This window comes from Struthio camelus, chromosome 3, assembly GCF_040807025.1.
Source record: "Struthio camelus isolate bStrCam1 chromosome 3, bStrCam1.hap1, whole genome shotgun sequence".
NCBI classification, from domain to species: Eukaryota; Metazoa; Chordata; class Aves; order Struthioniformes; family Struthionidae; genus Struthio; species Struthio camelus.
In genome coordinates this window covers 9,368,105-9,385,656 of record NC_090944.1, presented here as the reverse complement: position 1 = coordinate 9,385,656, position 17,552 = coordinate 9,368,105, and the positions used below count along the sequence as shown (strand labels likewise).

Sequence of the window (17,552 nt, the reverse complement as noted above, 5' to 3'; positions counted from 1 at the left end):
TAAAGTTAGGCTAACTATGCTAAAGTTAGTTAGGCTAACTAACAAGTTAAGTTGTCGCTTCTAAACAATATCAGAAGAGTGTAAAGGGAGAAGAGAAAGGTCTTTCTAGTAAGCTAGACTAAACAGAAGTGTTAATTAACTTCTGAAGCAGACACTCTAAAAGTCTGCTTTAACAGCGAAGGAGTCCCTTGTGTGTATACGCAAAACACAATGTAGCTATTTCAATATTAATATAGCACAACCACATCCTTGCCCAAGTTACAAATCCTGCTAGAGATAAGACTAAGTCTAGTCATTTTAATAAATAATAACTTGTACTACTACAGCATACATTATATAAAACAAACATTATATATGGTTTTTGTCCCATAGCAGATGAATCTAAAGGAGAATCAGCTGGCTGATTTTGACTAAGATAGAGAAAAAACATATGAAAAGGTAGGAATGAATGACTATGCTTGCGGTACACAAGGGAGACGATAAACAGCAAGACCAATATTCCCTTAGTGGCAGAACATTCTTTTGCTTCAGAGCTAACACTTGCAGGCGGAGAGCTACAACAGACTCCAAAATACATTGGGTTATTGCTTGACTACTCAAAATAAATTCACGTGTGTTCCACCTTTCCTAATTATTCCTCCTTAAGCCTCTACCAGATGCTACAGAATTAGCCACAACGTAGAGCCATCTGCCTCCATGACCCTGAAAACAGGCCCACTGTGCAATAGATGTTGATTAAGATGTAGATCAGTCACTTTAAACTTAATCATTACATAAAGTTAATGTTTTTTTCATATGCTTGCAATAAACTATTAAAGCTAAGTTTCGTTTCCACATTTCCAGTTGAATCGTCATTCACAGTTATTCTTTTGTTTAAGGAAGTATGAACATGGTAACAGAATTCATCTTTACCATGTAAGCAGTAGTCTACTGATTTAACAACAACAACAACAAAAAATAACTTTTATTCATTTTTTGTCTCACTATTAGCCTGCATTTTGAAAATATTCGTGTGGCATTTTGTTCTCATTAATGAACATAAAAGACTATTTCAGAAATTATTCTCCTGAGAAAGCCTGTTAGCAAGGCAAAGGAAATTAAGGGTTTCTAACACCTGCTGTCTAGCTTTACTATTTGAGCACCGATGATCTACATGCATAAGTTTTAACCTTATGTTAAACAAAAGTGCTCTTTGGTATTCTATTCTTTCATGCTGTTCTGTACAGCATAGTACTATAATGCCTCTATCTAGTTTCTTGAGGTACAGTGATATGACCTATGGAGAGAAACAAACAAACAAACAAAGACCATCGTAATTGCTCAAACAAATATACATTTTACATTAAAATGCAAGTTATAGCTCCTATTCCCCTGGATTGCTGTACTAGGATAGACCACGTATTCATGTATGATCTACGTCCACTAAGAGGCATGAGACATTCCAGATCCGTTAGGTTTGCTATTGCAGATCCGGATCAACAAATGAACAAATACCTTCCTCTGTAAGTCAATATTTAACAGTCTGATTGTCAGAATTACAATGCCCTCCCAAAGACTGCATGCAGCAACAGCCTAAAAGTCCATCTTTTGTCTGAACACTGAAGCATGCATCTTCTCTTGTTTTTTCTGTGGGTTAACTGCTTCAGATTTTTAGCCAAAAACAATTATCTTTCCCTTTGTTCCTCAGTTAAGCCTCTAATACATAAGAGGGAGGACAGAAAATGGAAAACGGAAGTCCAGATTAAGTTAGATATGGAGTTTCTATTGTTCTCGTTCATCTATATGTGCTAAAGTGGAAACATGATATGATTGCAAGACTTCTTTGATTTTACGTGCTTCCGCATCAGGATTCATGGTAGCTTCCAGGCAAGCAACTTGGAAGTTGGTAAATATGCATATCCATATGCTTCACCTGAATACAAATGATACAGTTCATTTCTTCCTGTTGCTGCTCTTCCTGTCTTGAAAACTCTAAATGCTTTAATATACACTGGATGATTCAGATTATCTTGAATTTTGTCGCACTTTAGCATGAAAGGATAAGATTGATGGTCCTAACATGAGATCACTCAAGGACGCACGTTCAAGAGCCAGCATCCTTGGAAGCCTCGTTTTAAAAAACTGTCAGATCATAATAATTTTTGCATAGACCTACTTGGGCCTATAACAACAGCTCTAGATCTTCCAAAAATGGTCTAATCCACTCAGGATTTCTATCACCTTTGCAATATATTCATGCCTTTTACAGGGTAAGTTTGAAACCATAGGCTGATGCATTTCAAATAGAAGCCTCAGGTTCTGCCAAAACAATAATTTCTTGATACATTATCAGGAACACCTCTGCTCTGCCTGCGCTCTGCAGAAGCATCTTTGTAATTTTAGCTTTGAGACCAATATTCTGGTTTTACAATTAAGTAATCTAAAAATTTTAGATGGACTCTGCCTTTTTACTTTAGAATTACTCTGGCTATTTCTAAGGTAAACATTTAGAGTAGGCAGGGGTAGGAAAGTATAAAGTTAATGAAAGAGCGGGCTTTAATCAGGTGGTGCACGGCTTGCTTTCCCATGATCACGCACAGTCGTATTGTTCTGTAAGCATCATAATGTTATGCAATAAATAGAAGATTAATCCTTACTGCAAATTAGACTCAAAAATTACGATGCTTACACTACACCAGCTGATTAAAGCTTACTTTTGCATTAGCTTTACATTCTCATACTTCAACTTATTGGTGCAGAACTGAAGAACATGAAACGCCAAGGAAAACTGCTGAGATTTAGGAGCATGTAGCGCACAGGAAAGGCAAAAAGAGACAGGGGAAAAGGGATAAAGATGGAATTACGGGAGGAAGGAGTTAAGGATCTTCCTACATTCACCCCATTCTTGCCTACTTAGTGGGAAACAGAGAAAGATGCTTCCCACTTGTATCTAAAATATCACTCAGAAGTTAGGAGAAGAGGAATGGGGCAGCACTAACTCACAGCTCTAAGGAAGGTGGGAATCACAATCATGTAAACCAAGACCAGTTAATTTTGCACGCTTCTCTCTGGCCTTTATGCAAATTGTGAATCGAGAGACAACGCTCCCCATTGAATCCAAGTCCTCATGATCTGAAATCTGCAGTAACATATGCTTGATAAAAAAATGTTTGAGAAACACCATTAAGATGAGCCACTTCACACTTGACCTACTGATAATGCGAACATGCATAAATCCCATCCCATATGCTAAGATCAGGATTGGAACAACATAGTTAACTCTTCTATTGATGCCACTTTTAGTTATAACTTACTTACTTACACAGGTTCCTTTCCACTTAAAAAGGACAAAAAATAGACTACTTCTAAGACTCCAAAAATCACCAAGGGGAGAAGAAGAAAAGAAAAATTGCCACAGATAAGAAACTATGCTATATAAACAAATAGCTGGCAAGGGCATACACATCTTGTAGCAGGCACTCTACTCTGCAGCAGGTTTTATCTATGGCCTATTTTCTGCAAGAATCAGTACACCAAGAATCCAGGAAATCTGGGAGAGGATATGAAAAAAATTGTGTGTCTTCACATTTATAGCTGTATATTCGGTGACAAAGTCCATGAAATATTCAGTAACTCTGCTTCTAAATATTTTAGACTCAGTGACCGAATGGTTTCTTTATATTAATCCAATGATTCCCAGCTGGTGAACTTTGCCACACTGATGGATCAGTTGCATATTAGTCAAAGTTACTACTCTCCCCTTCTGGCTATCTCTCTCACATTGCAGGAAAAAAAAAAAAAAAATCAATCAATCGTGGGATAACATTATTTCTCTATTTATTTCCCCCTCTGCACCTCCCACCTACACATGCTAACCAGCCTAGCCATGGTGCATCCCTAAATCTATCATGCTGCTGCTCCTTCTTTTTTGATATGCAAAGTGGAAGTAGAAGTTGTGAGAGACTGCAAAATAACAGCATGTTATCTCCTCCGTCCAGATGGTGACTATACTATCTCATCTCTGGTGCCTTTGACCTCCAATATAATCCCCAAAGATAAAGCTTCTGGATTCACCCAGAGGGACCCATTTAGCCCTCAACTATGTCTGCTTCCAGTCCTTTAAAGACTCTTTGATCCCTAGTATCATCTGTGAGATCCTATAAACACCAGGGTAAGGAGAAGGAAGAGGTGGCAGCACATTTAACTGCAAGAACGCTGGCAATCATCATATTAAACCTCTTCTTTTCATCAGTGACAAATGTTTTAATAACATGCTCTCAAGCTCCAACAGACTATTGCTAGTTACTTACTCTCTGATAAAAACATTTGTCTACAAAAACTGTGTTAAGGCAGCTAAAACACACTGCTTTCTAGTCTTACATGTAAGCAAATCCTTCAAGGCCAAAGAGGTATTAAATTCATGCAAAGAGGAGTGAAGATAAATCTTCACATTGTAGCAATGATCATCCGTGAGAGTAGTAAACAAGGTCAGATTCCTCAGGGGAATAAGGGCCATTTAACTTCTCCATTGTCACCACCTAGCTCAGCATATGATCTATGTAACGCAAGAGACGCGTGACAGCACCACAGTGCAACATCTTCTCAGTGACACTATCACAAATGCATCTAGAATAAAGTTTTAACAGGAGAGCAAACAGACCATGCTGGATAGCTATTGTAACAGTGACCTGTTTACTGATTATAGAAAATTTTCAAAATACCTTACAAAATGTCTAACATGACAGCATAAAGCATATAAAAGCAAGGACCCCCCTTTAGCACCAGAAAATGCATGAGTCTCATAATTAACTGCTGCTGTGGTTTCCGGCCGTGCAGTACTGCTGTGCAGGACAGCTCCCAGCACTGGGCTTGCCTGCTTGGACAGCTCAGCCTGGCCAGCTGGGCTGGGCGAGAAGCACTCCAAGAAGCATTTGCCCTCAATCTCGTATCTTGATACTCGAGAGCGACTAGTGTGTTAGTTAACACATAACATTAACACATAGCGTTCCTTTTAGAAAGGAACGGATATTGTAACAGCTCTCATCTTGGTCTCAACTATAGCCACATAGATGTTTATCAGAGGTTGTACTAGTGCAACTGGTGTTTGTCCTCAATTAAAAGGACTAATTCCCTTAAGAGATACTTGGGAACAAAATAATGCTCCAGGCCCCTGCATGCACAAATCCCTCTCTGTTTCTTCCAGATTAAGGCAAGCCTTACTGATGTAGCATAGCAGGAAGCTTAAGGCATTATCTTTCCTAGGAGTAAATAAAGGCAGACGTTGTGATTACAGTATGGACCGGTATACATCAAGAGGAACTGATGGTGTAATATTCTATTTTCCTTTGTTTAATCAAGGTGGTTAATACCAATATGGTTGGAACTAAACAAGAAAACACTATAAAGTGAATTACTAACCTTGGTTTTAATTATTAGAATAAAGACTCATAAAGGCAATTAACTGGTATTTCTTAAAGTCTCAAAACATCAACAGGTGAAAGTTTTGAACAGTTCCTTCAATGAAACAATCAATGGTACAGGAAGAGAGGTTTTTATATAAAAGAACTGAGAAAACAATGAAAACCAGCACCTTTAATACTAACATAACTGTCATAAATTATGTTTTAAAGCACTCATTGTATTGAACTCCAGTATCAGACTTTTTTTGCCCCCAGTTCATCTGGTAATCCTGGCTACTCACCAGAATAGCGAGCGTGGCTCAGAGTATACACCCACAATCAAAGCAAAGAAATTCAGAATATAAGAAATATGAATTTTTAACTGCTGTTGAAAAGTGTTACTGAAAACTTTTAATTAAAAGACCCTCCCTCCAACACACAAGATTAATCACACTGACTTTGCTGCCATATTCCTTTGTGCTTGTAGAAAATTAAGGCGGGCTTAGACACAAGAGATATTTACCCAGAAATGTCACAATGCAGGTTTTAGCTGACTTCATTCAGCTCACAAGTGGAGTGCTCCATCCATTTTAGTGGAACTTGAAATAACGTTTAAAATGCTAAATACTAAAAATCAATGTTCTTGCTACCTAGAGATGTAAAAAGGAATCCAGGTTAACACAAGGAATTAAAAGGTATTCATGCAAGCCTGTATTTTTAATTCTTTTTTCCTGTGCAAATCCCCAGAAGTTCTGGAATGGACACGCAGGCCCCTGCGTAGTGAATTTAAAATCATTGCTAATAGCCTTGTACTCCTCAATCAATTCTCACGAAGCTTTCAGAAGTAGCCTAAAGCACATCCCCAGACTGAAACCACTGGCCTACACACTAAATATATTGGCAGTAGAGGATACTACATATACCCAACAACACTGATGGCAGCATAACACCAGCATGCCCGTGCTAAGCTTAAGCATTACTTTGGCACCAAGCCAGCGTATGAGTAGGAGCAGCACAATGTTTCACACAAGCTAACTTATGCTAGTGAGTTGAGCTTTACCACAGAGTATAGAGAAGTAACACTTCTTCTCAACTTTTTCTTTCTCCTTAACAGAAAGCTATTTTAAGAAGATACAAACAACCGAGGGTCTATATAATCTATCACTCGGGTTCCAGCAGTGGCCATAAAGAGACTATTCCGGAAAGTGAAAGTGATATTTTGACAGTTCTCTGAAATAATTGGCTTTACATGCAACAAAAGCCAGAAAAGCCAATGTAATATTGGCCATTACTAGAAAGTTATTGACAATAAAAAGCATCATTTTGTTTAAATCCTTAACCTACCCACATCTGGAGTATTGTGTGCCATTCTCATCTCAGCATCTCAACAAGGGCAGAAAGCTAGAAACAGTACATAGAAAAGGGTAACTAAAATGATTACAGGAATGAAGCAGCTGAATTGCAAGAAGAAAGCCCAGACAGCTGGGACTTTTCAGTTTGGAGAGGAAAAGCCTGGGGGAGAAAACTGAGGTTTCCAAAAATCACAAATGCAGCAGAGGAAGTAAATGTAGAACAATATTATACAACACTAGAACAAAAAGGTATTCAGTGAAAGTACCAGGAGATTGTTTTAAATCAGGTTAGAGAATAAGGACTTCTTTACACAGCAGCTAGTGAACTTCTGGAATTTGTTTTCACTACAGGGTGAGGTAGGTAGTACTGTATTCAAAAAATAATGTACACAAATTCATCAACAACAGGTCCATAAAGTCATACTAAAAGGGAACAGGCAGGGATATACCCTCTAACATCCATAATTCAAGAACAGTGGATACTGGTGAAGCACAAGAGAAGTAGGCCACAGACACGGGCAAGGCTGGCATCCTTTCCCTAAATAATACCTAAATAATAATATTGTCACTAGCAGATACAAAACACTGGGCAAAATAGACCATTGGTTAAACACAGCAAGGTATTTCTTACATTCCCTAAATGCTTTCCCATCCTTTGATAACTTTCGGCTTAGGGGATGAATCTAAAATGTTTTTTCTCCCTACTCAATCTCACTGGCACTCTCTTCCAAGTTCTTGTCTGGTCTCCCCCAATTTTTTGCATCTGCAATATTTTCTAAGTGTTCCACAGCTCTACTGCCAGCAATTTGAAGAACCACCTCTTCCTCTTTGTTTTGACTCGGCTTAGTCAAGAAGATCAGACAGACCAGAACTTCATACAGTACTCAAATGATTTGTGAACCACACTATACAGCAACACAGTAATATCTGGTCTTTATTTCCGTATTATTTTCTTAATTACCCCAAATGTCTGATTTGTATTTTTGCCTTCTTACTACTCTGTCAAGCTTTCAGCTGATATTTCAATAGAACAAACCATCATAAAACCAAGAAAATAAACTGACCATCACCACTGATGTGAAGAATATTATTTACTCCCCCCATGTTTTTATACATTTAAAAAAATACATATTTACCGCTTTGAATTACCTCCACTGTTTTATGGCTCAATGTACGAAAATGTAATCTCAAGAGGATCTTTACAATTCTTCATTCTGGTTTGGCCTAAGCTTTTAGGTATTCACAACAGTATCAACAGACTTTTGCACCTTACTGCTAACGTTCTCTTCTAGATCATTTATGCAAATAGTGAACCACACAGATCCTTAAGTCATTCCACTGTCTATTTCCACTGCAAGAGGTGACGATCTACTTCTGTCATCTACTTCCAGTCTTAGCAAGTACCTATTCTTACTATGACATTCTTATCTTACCTAGGTACAGGGTGCGGATTTTATAAAATGTTTTCAGCTAAGTCAAGTAGACTCTATTAGCTGGATCACTGTTATCCATGTTTGTTGAAACCCTCAGAAATTCCAAGAGATTTGTAAGGCAGGACTTCCCTTTGCATAAGCCATGCTCACTTTTCTCAAGTAACATTCATCCAAGCAGTTTTTTCAGTTAGGCAAAAAAACAAAACAAATAACCCCTGCTATTTGCACACCTTTGCATGCAAGTCCCAAAAGCCTGCAGTCAATCTGGTTTTATTGGTTCTTTTAATACCTTAAATTCTACCTTTCAAAGGGGAAATAAACACTTTGTTATACACCCATTGTGTATAGTTTAATCACTTTGACCTTGGTAACCTGCTTTAGCTCCATTTTGCCTCCCTACAGTTAGGTTTTCAAAGAACCTCACAACTTACCAGAACTAATTCTAAAATAAAATTAACTCCTGTTATGTCTTTAGTGTAACTTGTAATCCCTAGCCACATCCAAACAAGTAGTTGAAATGCAAGTTCATCAGTTTTTCAAACAAAGCAAATTTAAGGGTAAGAGTCTCTATTTTCTTCTCACAGTAAAAAGCTCGTCAAGTCTGCTACGCAGACTATGTAAAGCCTTGGCTTTAGACTATTTAACACGAATAACTAAATTAAGTTCCTGGACTGTCAGGAAGAACATTTGAAAGTGAAGACATACGATCACCTTTTCTGTTCTCAGCGTACAGCATTGCCTATCTACCAGCTAGGATTTCTGACCACCTACAGAAATGCAAGTAAACTTAATTTGCACAAATCTCTTATGGAAACATTTGTATAGTCTGACAAAGAGATTTGCCTAATATTCCAAGTGTCTATCAATTTCAGCTATATCACAGAGTACCAGATAAGGAAACTCTCTGTGCATTAGGATAGAGAACAACAGACTAAAGGGAACTTAAAAGTCCTATATAAACTAGACACAGAGAAAAGAGACTTCTAAGTATGTGGTCGAAGTCCCATCATGAAAGTTCTCTAAAGAAAGCTTAGGCAAACATCAGCGGAAGTGATCTTTTAAAAAAGGAGAAAGTGAAAGGAAAACGCATAAATCTAAGGAAGGCTTTTGGGGATAATGGTAACTAGTAAGGTACCATTATAACAAGAAAAGCACAAGCATACAAACTTGCCTGCCTGGATATAGAACAAAAACAGGTTAACTAATCTGCTTGCAAAACAGAAGACTGTCTTGTAGCTGGAAAAAAGCTGTATTAGTAAATTAACAATTTCCATTATTTTCATGGTCTCTCTTATTATTCTTATTTCATTCACACCAAATCTTTGGGAAGTAAGAAAAGGCTAAACACTACAAAACCACTGAAGAACATACTCTTCAAAACTACAAATCTTCTATTGATTGTTCAGAATGCAATTTGTCTGGCTCTTAGTTAACTGACAGACCATTCAAAATATGCATTCTTGATCTGTCTAAATATTGAAAGTAACAGACTAACATACAAACACATTCCGAGTATTTCACATTCAGTTATACCAAATTAGGCAAATTCTGCAGTCATAGAATATTTTAGTATATATTACAATATATCTTCTGAAAGTGGTATTTGTTTATATATTTAATAATTTAAATATAAACACCTTTTGGATTTCCATTACAAATTATTTGTCAATTAAAGGCCTAAAACATATACAGTGGTGAAAGAAAGTAGATTGACTCTTACCTCCATCGCTAATGCAGCTGTTTGCTGGTCATAATGATTCAGAAGATTAGGCATAAAGGTGGTATTGTAAGGCAGATCCTGGCACATCCGCAAGATGATGGGCTCACAAGAAAATAAACTGTGCCCTCTTGTGCGCCCCACCAAAACATCCAAAAGCCAAAGATAACAGAACATCCAGCTAGCAGCCATCCTTCCAAGCAAGCGGGGCCAGTTATGGACCCCAGTCAGAAAACTCTTCAAACTCCTCACGTACCTTCAGATTTTACTTTAATGCCAATAATTTCAGTCCTCATTTAAGGTTCTTCAAAACTTGAAAGCTCTTTGTGTACAACGCTGTTCGTTTAGTCCAGAAGATGTGATTAAGATACAGGTGTGAGACATCTTGCTTTTTCTTTTCACATTATTATACAGTATGTTTAACGTTAAGATATTAAAACGTTTATCCACATTCCCACACAACTGACCCCATCCTGACTGAACAGCAGCTGAGCTAAGTTCTTCTTTTGTTAGATGGCCTGAAACAAAAAACAGAATACGGTAAAAAGCCCTGTAATTTATTAAAGCACTTAACTCTAAATAGTCTGTTAAACAACTTGCTTGAAATTATCAAGTGTAAGAGCCAAGCGCAAGATTAGAAGGTCCCTCGCTAAGTTTTAATTCTGGTTTCACATTTTCTCTTGTGAGAAAAAAAAAAGAAAAAGAAAAAAGGTAGTATGCTGTAAAATTCTATCTGAAACAGATGGGGAAGGAGGGAAACGTATTTACTATTGAAGAAAATATTTTTAGAAAAAAAAAACCACACCTTAAACTTAGCCAAGTGAGGATTACAGTCGTTGACCACATTGAAACCAAACTATTTATGATTCGGCGTCTCCACAGGTATATTCACAGTGATAGCATCTTTAGTTGCATGGTCACATAACTTCTGCTGAATAATTATAAAATAAAAACAAAACAGTCACCACCACCAATAAGCAAGTCACAACTTGCAGTTTTGAAGACTACGGTTCTGCCTAGCAAATCACATTCACAGTTTGGCTAGCTGTCCTGATTAACACAGATTACTAGTCCAGTTGTAAAGACCTTTTTTGTTGCGTCTAAGCTGCTTTACTTGCGCACAAATGCCAGACACAGGCTGGCCTCAAAATATTAAACATGACAAGGAGTTATGCCCTATTCAGAACAACTTTACTGAATCACACCAACAAGAGAGCTGGTCAGATCAGTTACTGCTCCTGGTTTATAGGGACCAGATCAATGCCCCATCAGGACTGTACAAATGAGAAAGCCCGTTCTTTTACGCTGAGGTCTCGGGGCTACTCCAGCGCAGTCTGCCGTGCCTCACTGAGTACCTTGTACTGCCTCCCATGCAACCTAAAAGATATTGACCCTCCCCATAGCAAAGAAATGAGAAAGTGCTACCTGCAGTATGGTGCACTCTATAAACCACCATAACAGCATAGGATAAGCCAGAAGACAGCAAATTTCGATCATCCCTTTCTCCACGCACTGTAAGATGGAAACTGCAAAGGTTGCATGGTTGTTCTGCCAGTTCCATAACATCTATAGAGACAGTTTAAACAGTAATCGTTCCCTAGGGCTGGATCTGCGCTTTTTCAGCGGTAGGGGGCTGGAGGTGGAACAAGTAGAAAAGGGACTCGGCTTATTGCACCAGTCTACTAGAGAAATAAACTCTAGAATCAGAGGCTAAAGCAGCAAAAAAAGCAGCCAGAGCCATAAGAGTACAAAGAAGCCTTTTTCCTATAACAACTTTGTCTTGCAGCAACGAACCTGCAGAACTCAGTCCTCAGCCAACTGCTTTAAAAAAAGAAAATAACGGCTTGCATTAAAAGGTAGCAGATTCAGAAATTCTGTTTGAACCAGAAAACCCCAAGTACTTCACCAATATTCCCAAGAGGAAGCAATGACAAATTTGAACAGACTTCCAGTCTTGAGAGTAATTGTTTTCCTCAGATATTCAGGATGATAGATAAAGTCTACAAGTCAGAGAAGGAAAAAGTTGATCCCTTCTCTCACTAATGCAAACTTAGTGAGACATACAAAAGAGTTGATTGTCAGATCTCTCCTGGAAAAGTCATATCAGCTGATCAAAAAAGTTATATGCGCACTTAACATTTACATAGACCTGCCTTACGGTCAGAAAAATTAGATACCATACATCTCTAAAATGATTTTGACTGCTACCATTTGAGACTGCCTGTTTAAAACAGACATGAAAACAGGAAAAAGACTGAGCTGCTAAACATAATGATGTTAATTTACGTTCATTGACATGTTGCTTCCAGGCTGCTTACTTCCTCACAGCTATTGACAGGGAATCAGCACTCAAGTACATAAAGAAAAGAACACACATAGTAAAACAGTCCTAAGCCTAGGAAAAGCATAACATTACAAAAAAAAAGTAGAAAATAAAACTTTCTAAACCTCAAGTTAGGCAGCAGAATCAAATGACATAGCTTAAATCAAAGCATCTAGCTTATATACTGAAACAAGCAAATATTGCTGGGAAGAGCAGTCAGGACATTGAAATTAAAAGAACAAAATCAGCCACAATATTTAAGACCTGTTATATCTACCTATGCCTGATTTTTATCCAATTTCAAGTTCATATGGCCTTGAAAAGCCATGCCCTTCTAACTGAAGAAAGTCATTCCTCAAACTTGTTTTTCAACAGTTTGGTGTATCTTTAAAAAAAAATAATAATAAAAAAACATAGACATGAGCTGTCCCAGCTTCCAGGCAGCATTACTTAACTCTGAAGGTTTTTGCATATTACCACCTGATCAGAGTATTACAAATTATAGACAGAACCAATTCCTGCTCAATTTTGTACAAGCTACCTACCCCTCTTTTAATCTAGGCCTTTGATTTTAATAACGGTTCCCCAAATTCACCAAAAGAAGCTTCACTTCATTTTTTTTTTTTAAAACACCTTGGCAACCAACTCAAAAAGACTATTCAACAGCTTAAGTGAAGTGAACTTCCAGTATAGATTAGCAGTTGCCTCTTCAGCACAGATTCGTGTCCCTATACCTCAGTTGCCACTCTAGCAGTGATTAATTAGATGACGCTTCATAAGAGAAGCTCAGAAATAATGTAAGATGAACTGTACCCACAGTAGGCATTACGTTAAAGTTTGCAGCACAGACGTTGGGCGAATCCAGGTCAGGATCTAGAGCCTAGTGAATTCTTGGGAAAAATTCCAAGTATACTTCACAGAAAGCATCATATTAATGACATTCAAAGTACTGAGACTCCAAACAAATCTACCAGTCCTCTGACTTTCCCACACCTCAAACTGAAGACACACACACACACAGACTCAGTAAACCATGACAAGCTAATTGTGTAAAAGCAGGAAAAAAAAAAATTCAGTCCTCTCAACACTTTCCTATCTTACTATATAGTAATAAGATCTTGTTTGCATCATAAAAGGATATTAAGAAAATATTTACTAGAGCCAGAAAAGAATGTCAAATTATAAAGCCCAGTCACCCAGTGCCCTTTCATGGAGAAAAAAAATCTAGGTAAAATTAAGAAAAATAAAAGACTATATCTTTGCAAAAGCCAAAGGAGGCTGAAGTTTTGCATTCTAACAGCTTGGCTGTAAACTAGGGTCAAATATAGATGACCTATTGATTTGTGTAGACAAATGAGTGCTGCAATACACAATACTTAGTTTCAAGATAGTTTCTTACCACAGATCTAGTTTGGTATGCTTTGTTAAGCCTCTGCAGGTGAATTTTTGTGGTTATTTTTACATGTATATAGAAACAAAATAAAATACATTTGATGACACCAGGGATAAAAGAGGAGGAGGGGATACCTTCCCATCTACCCCAAGGCACTGTAAAAAAAAGCTGTGGGCAAAAAGGGTAGGAAACAACCACTTGATTAGTGTGGTTACGGATTTATACGGTATTTATATTTGTACAAGCCCATCCACTTCCTACTCTAAAGGCTAAATTAAGATATGCATAGAAGACTATTATAAAGAGCGAAAATCACGAAGTGAAAGGGTTGACTCCCACAAGCAAAAATTTTTTTATCAAATAAATTTCAAAGTTATTAAGGGAGCAGTAGGAGGAGCAATGAAGAAAAAAAAAGTCACCTGGCTTCAGAAAGAGACTGTGTAGGTGGAAATATGATATTCATGATTACCTACCCCAGAGAAGGGAGGTGACAAAACAAACTAGATCCCTCCTGTAAAACTAAGGGCACATGGGGAGAATGTCACCTTGGCCATTCCCCAGCCAATTCTGATAGTGGAGAGAGAAGAGGAACTCACTGTACTGCATACAAGCACAGACAGTACTTCCACAACTGAATCCTCACCCACATAAAGGGGAATGATATATTCTCCTAACTCCATTCTAATTAGTCAGTGGGAAAGAAACTCCAGTGCTGTACTCCCCTGTTCCACTTCTGTCACATATTAAGGGAGAACCACACTGTAATGCCCCACATCCTTTATTGCAACTAGGAGACCATGAAGGAAGGAGGGCAGGTACTACATTTCCCCATTCTTCCATATGTTCGCTCTCCTCCTCACCACGCTAGAAGGCAGAACGAAGAAAGGTGCACAGCATCTCCTCTTCTCTCTCTGCTCCCAGGGACGCAATGGTCACTGCTTCACTCCCAGCAGGGAGGATAGGAAGGTAGAAACCTTTTCAGGTTAACCTCTCCACATATATGGAGGGAAGGGAAGGGAAAGGGGACTTGCCTCCCACTCTTGTTGGGCCCCTGTCATATTGGAAACAGCAGGGACAGAAGAGGGAAAAGTCTAGCTCACATATGCCTACTCTTGCATTACTACTGCATTGCAAGGAACAAGACAGCATCATCTTATTAAAAAGGGTGGGGGAGAACACAGGAGCTGGACAGATCTAGCATCTCTCCATTTGAGTTCATATTGCATTGCAAGCTAGAGGAACTGGAGGGGGAGCTAGCTAGCATCCCTTACGTTGAAAGGGGAAGTAGGGTGCAGCCTGCACTAGCATCCCCTTTCCCCTCGGATCCTCACTGCGTTTTTAAGGGAAAAGGAGGGACTGCGTGCATGGGATCCTCTTGGATTCTCGCTGCATTGCAAATGGAAAGGGAGGGTGTGCGTGCCTAGGACTAGTACCCCTTACCCCTGGCTCCTCACGGCATTGCACAGGGAAGGGCAGAGTGCATGTGCACAGAGCTAGCATCCCCCTGGGTCCCTGCTGCACCGTGACGGTAAAAGGGTGGCGGAGGTACGCATGGGACGAGCATCCATCTCCTCCTGGGTCAGTGCTTCTGCCTTGCAAAAAGAGAGGAGGGAAGTGCGTGGGACTAGCAACCTCCCGGGTGCACTGCAGAAGGAAAGGGGGGGGGGGGGAGAGAACGGGCATCCCCGTCCCTTTGGGTGCCCGAGGCACTGCTAGGGCACTGCTAGACCCTTTCTTTTGGGTCCCCGCCGCACTGTGAGGAGCAAGGTGGGGAGGGCGCAGCCCTAGGGGGGCTGCCACCCCCTTCCCCTCTGATCGCGCCGCTGCGAGAAAGGAAAGGGCGGCGGGGGGGGGGGGGGGACGACACGGGACACACGGAACTAACACCCCCGGCCCCCGCGCTGCTGAGGGTCCAGCACCCCCGCGTCGCACAGCGGAGCACAGCGCCAGCATCCCCCGCCCAGGGGACGCTTCATGGCCTCCCCCCTCGGCACCGTCGCCCAGGGCCGGGTGTCTCTGCCCTGGGCAAGGGAGCGGGGGGTGGGGGGGCCGTGGAGGCGGGGAAACGGCATCCCTGAGGGAAAACCCCTGCCTATCCGCACCTCCCGCCTACCGCGGCGCCGCCCGGAGCCCATCTCCGCGCCGTTACCTCAGCACCGGGTCCCGCCGCTCCGGCCAACGCTTCTCCCCTCAGGTGGCGGCGGCAACGGCGGCGGCGCGGAGGAGGTAACGGCCGCGCCTCCTCGCGCCCGGCCCCGCCGCAGCGCCCCGCCCCGCCCCGCCCCGATGCCGCGCCCTGCCGAGCCGAGCGAGCCAATCAGAGCCAGCCGGGCAGGTTGCTAGGTCGAGCCGAACCTCCTCCCCTGCCTCCCGCCCCTGCCGCCAGGCTTTGATTGGCTGCCGCCTTCCTCGGGGGAGGGGGGGGGGGTCCGCGGGAAGCGGTTGCCATAGCGACGCGAAGCGGGCCTTGCGGGGGGAAGGAGGCCGCGCCGCCGGCGGGAGGGGAGGAGGCCAGGTGAGGGGGGCGGCCCGGGCCGTTTTGGGGCCGCGGGGCGCTGGGGCCGGTGCCCCGAGGGCGGAGGGGACACTGGGTGGGCATAGGCCTCTGGGGAAACGGCTCTGATGGGAAGGGTGGAAGGGCCCCAGCGCGCCCCGGGCACCGGCCGGTGCTGTGAGGAAGGGGGGCCCTGGTGCCCGCGGTGTGGGCGCTGCGGGTGGGGGACGCTGAGGTGCAGAGGGCCTGGGGCCGCCCGTCCGGCGGGGGGACGCAAGGTCTAGGCCTTGTCTTGGGGCCCTGGCAGAGATTTTGGCGCGGGAGCGGAAGAAGTGCTTAGAAACATTGATGGTCAGAGGGACCGGGCAGAAAGACGTCGTGCGAAGAGTATCAACTCGGTAAATGTGTGGCAAAACCCACCGACGTCTATTGCCACGAGCACTAAGCAGCCTTGGCTCACTAAACAGTGTTGAAATGGGGCTGGGGGAGGCTGTCAGGGCATCGCAGGCCATGGGGGCGTTGGGCAATATAGCTCTGTGTGCTGCAGGGCCAGGGAAGTTCTGGTGGACTTTGAGGTGAAAGCATCATGGATCATCCCACCACACAATGGAGGAGAAATCCAGTGAGGTCTGGGGTGGAAAGGGAAATGCTTTGTTCGCTAGGGGAAAAGAGATGTTGCTATTGTGTTATATAGGAGAGAGAGGGGGCCAGGGGTCGATAGCGGTGTGAGGCTGAGTGTAATATCATTGGGACTGTTCAGTGCGGTGACACTTCCTGGAAGGACACTAGCCCTGCAGGACACATGCAGATTGATGCCAAGCACAGAGGGGACATTGGTGCTTCTGGACCCTGGGGAGCATTGGTAGCATGGATGCAGCGAGGGGTACTCAGGTATTATTGGAGAGGGGAGATCACTGGCTCTGCTGATGCTCTGGAGACCTACCAGGGCTGGGCAGCTGAGTGCTGCTGGGGGGGTAAAGGGAATGGGTCCAGGATTTAAAGAAGCACAGCATGAGCATTGGTGGGGGCAGTGCTATGGGGGAGCACAAGGGATTTTGACTGGGGAGGTGCCTGGGCAGGTCTAGGTCCCTGGGACTCTAGGGTGGTGCGTGGAAGTGCTGGTGCCTCGGGGGCATCGTGGAGCAGAGAGGAACGCAGAGCTAGTGATCACTGCCTGGCCTTGGGCGATCGTCGGGGTGCTCGGGCTGGTGTTGGGTGCCGCAGTGTGCACGACAGCGTGGGTAATACACCCTGGGAGGTATAAGGGACTGATCTCCTGGGATGAAGGTGCACAAGGGGGTGATGCTGGAGAGAGGCCGAAATATCAGTGCCACAATGTCCAGGGAATCCCAGGCTGTGGGAGCAGTGGCAACCCTCTTGGTATGGGTGCTGCAGGCATTTGGGTTTATCAGCGCTGTGCTGATGCCGTGCTCTGGGGTTTATTGATGCTGTAGCATTGGTG

General features: G+C 42.2%; 2 protein-coding genes across 7 annotated transcripts in view; one reads left to right on the top strand and one right to left on the bottom strand.

Moving 5' to 3' along the window:
• FZD3 (frizzled class receptor 3) overlaps positions 1-15,876 on the bottom strand; it is a 66,222-nt gene extending 50,346 nt beyond the window's left edge. Inside the window, exons 1-3 of one of the 5 annotated variants that reach the window (XM_068936771.1) lie at positions 15,746-15,876; positions 10,686-10,811; positions 9,884-10,398 (exon numbers count right to left, since the gene is read on the bottom strand). In XM_068936771.1, the coding sequence (XP_068792872.1) occupies positions 9,884-10,072 (189 nt within the window). In that variant the 5' untranslated portion in view covers positions 10,073-10,398; positions 10,686-10,811; positions 15,746-15,876. Of the gene's footprint in view, positions 1-6,722; positions 6,780-9,883; positions 10,399-10,685; positions 10,812-15,036; positions 15,185-15,745 lie in introns of those variants that run through there. The other 4 variants (XM_068936772.1, XM_068936775.1, XM_068936774.1 and 1 more) reach the window with 4 other exon arrangements.
• Positions 15,877-16,040: 164 nt separating this feature from the next.
• Positions 16,041-17,552, top strand: part of FBXO16 (F-box protein 16) — a 37,588-nt gene continuing 36,076 nt past the window's right edge. For both annotated transcript variants that reach the window (XM_068936770.1, XM_068936769.1), the window contains exon 1: positions 16,041-16,111. The gene's annotated coding sequence lies outside the window, so the exon portion shown is untranslated. The remainder of the gene's footprint in view (positions 16,112-17,552) is intronic.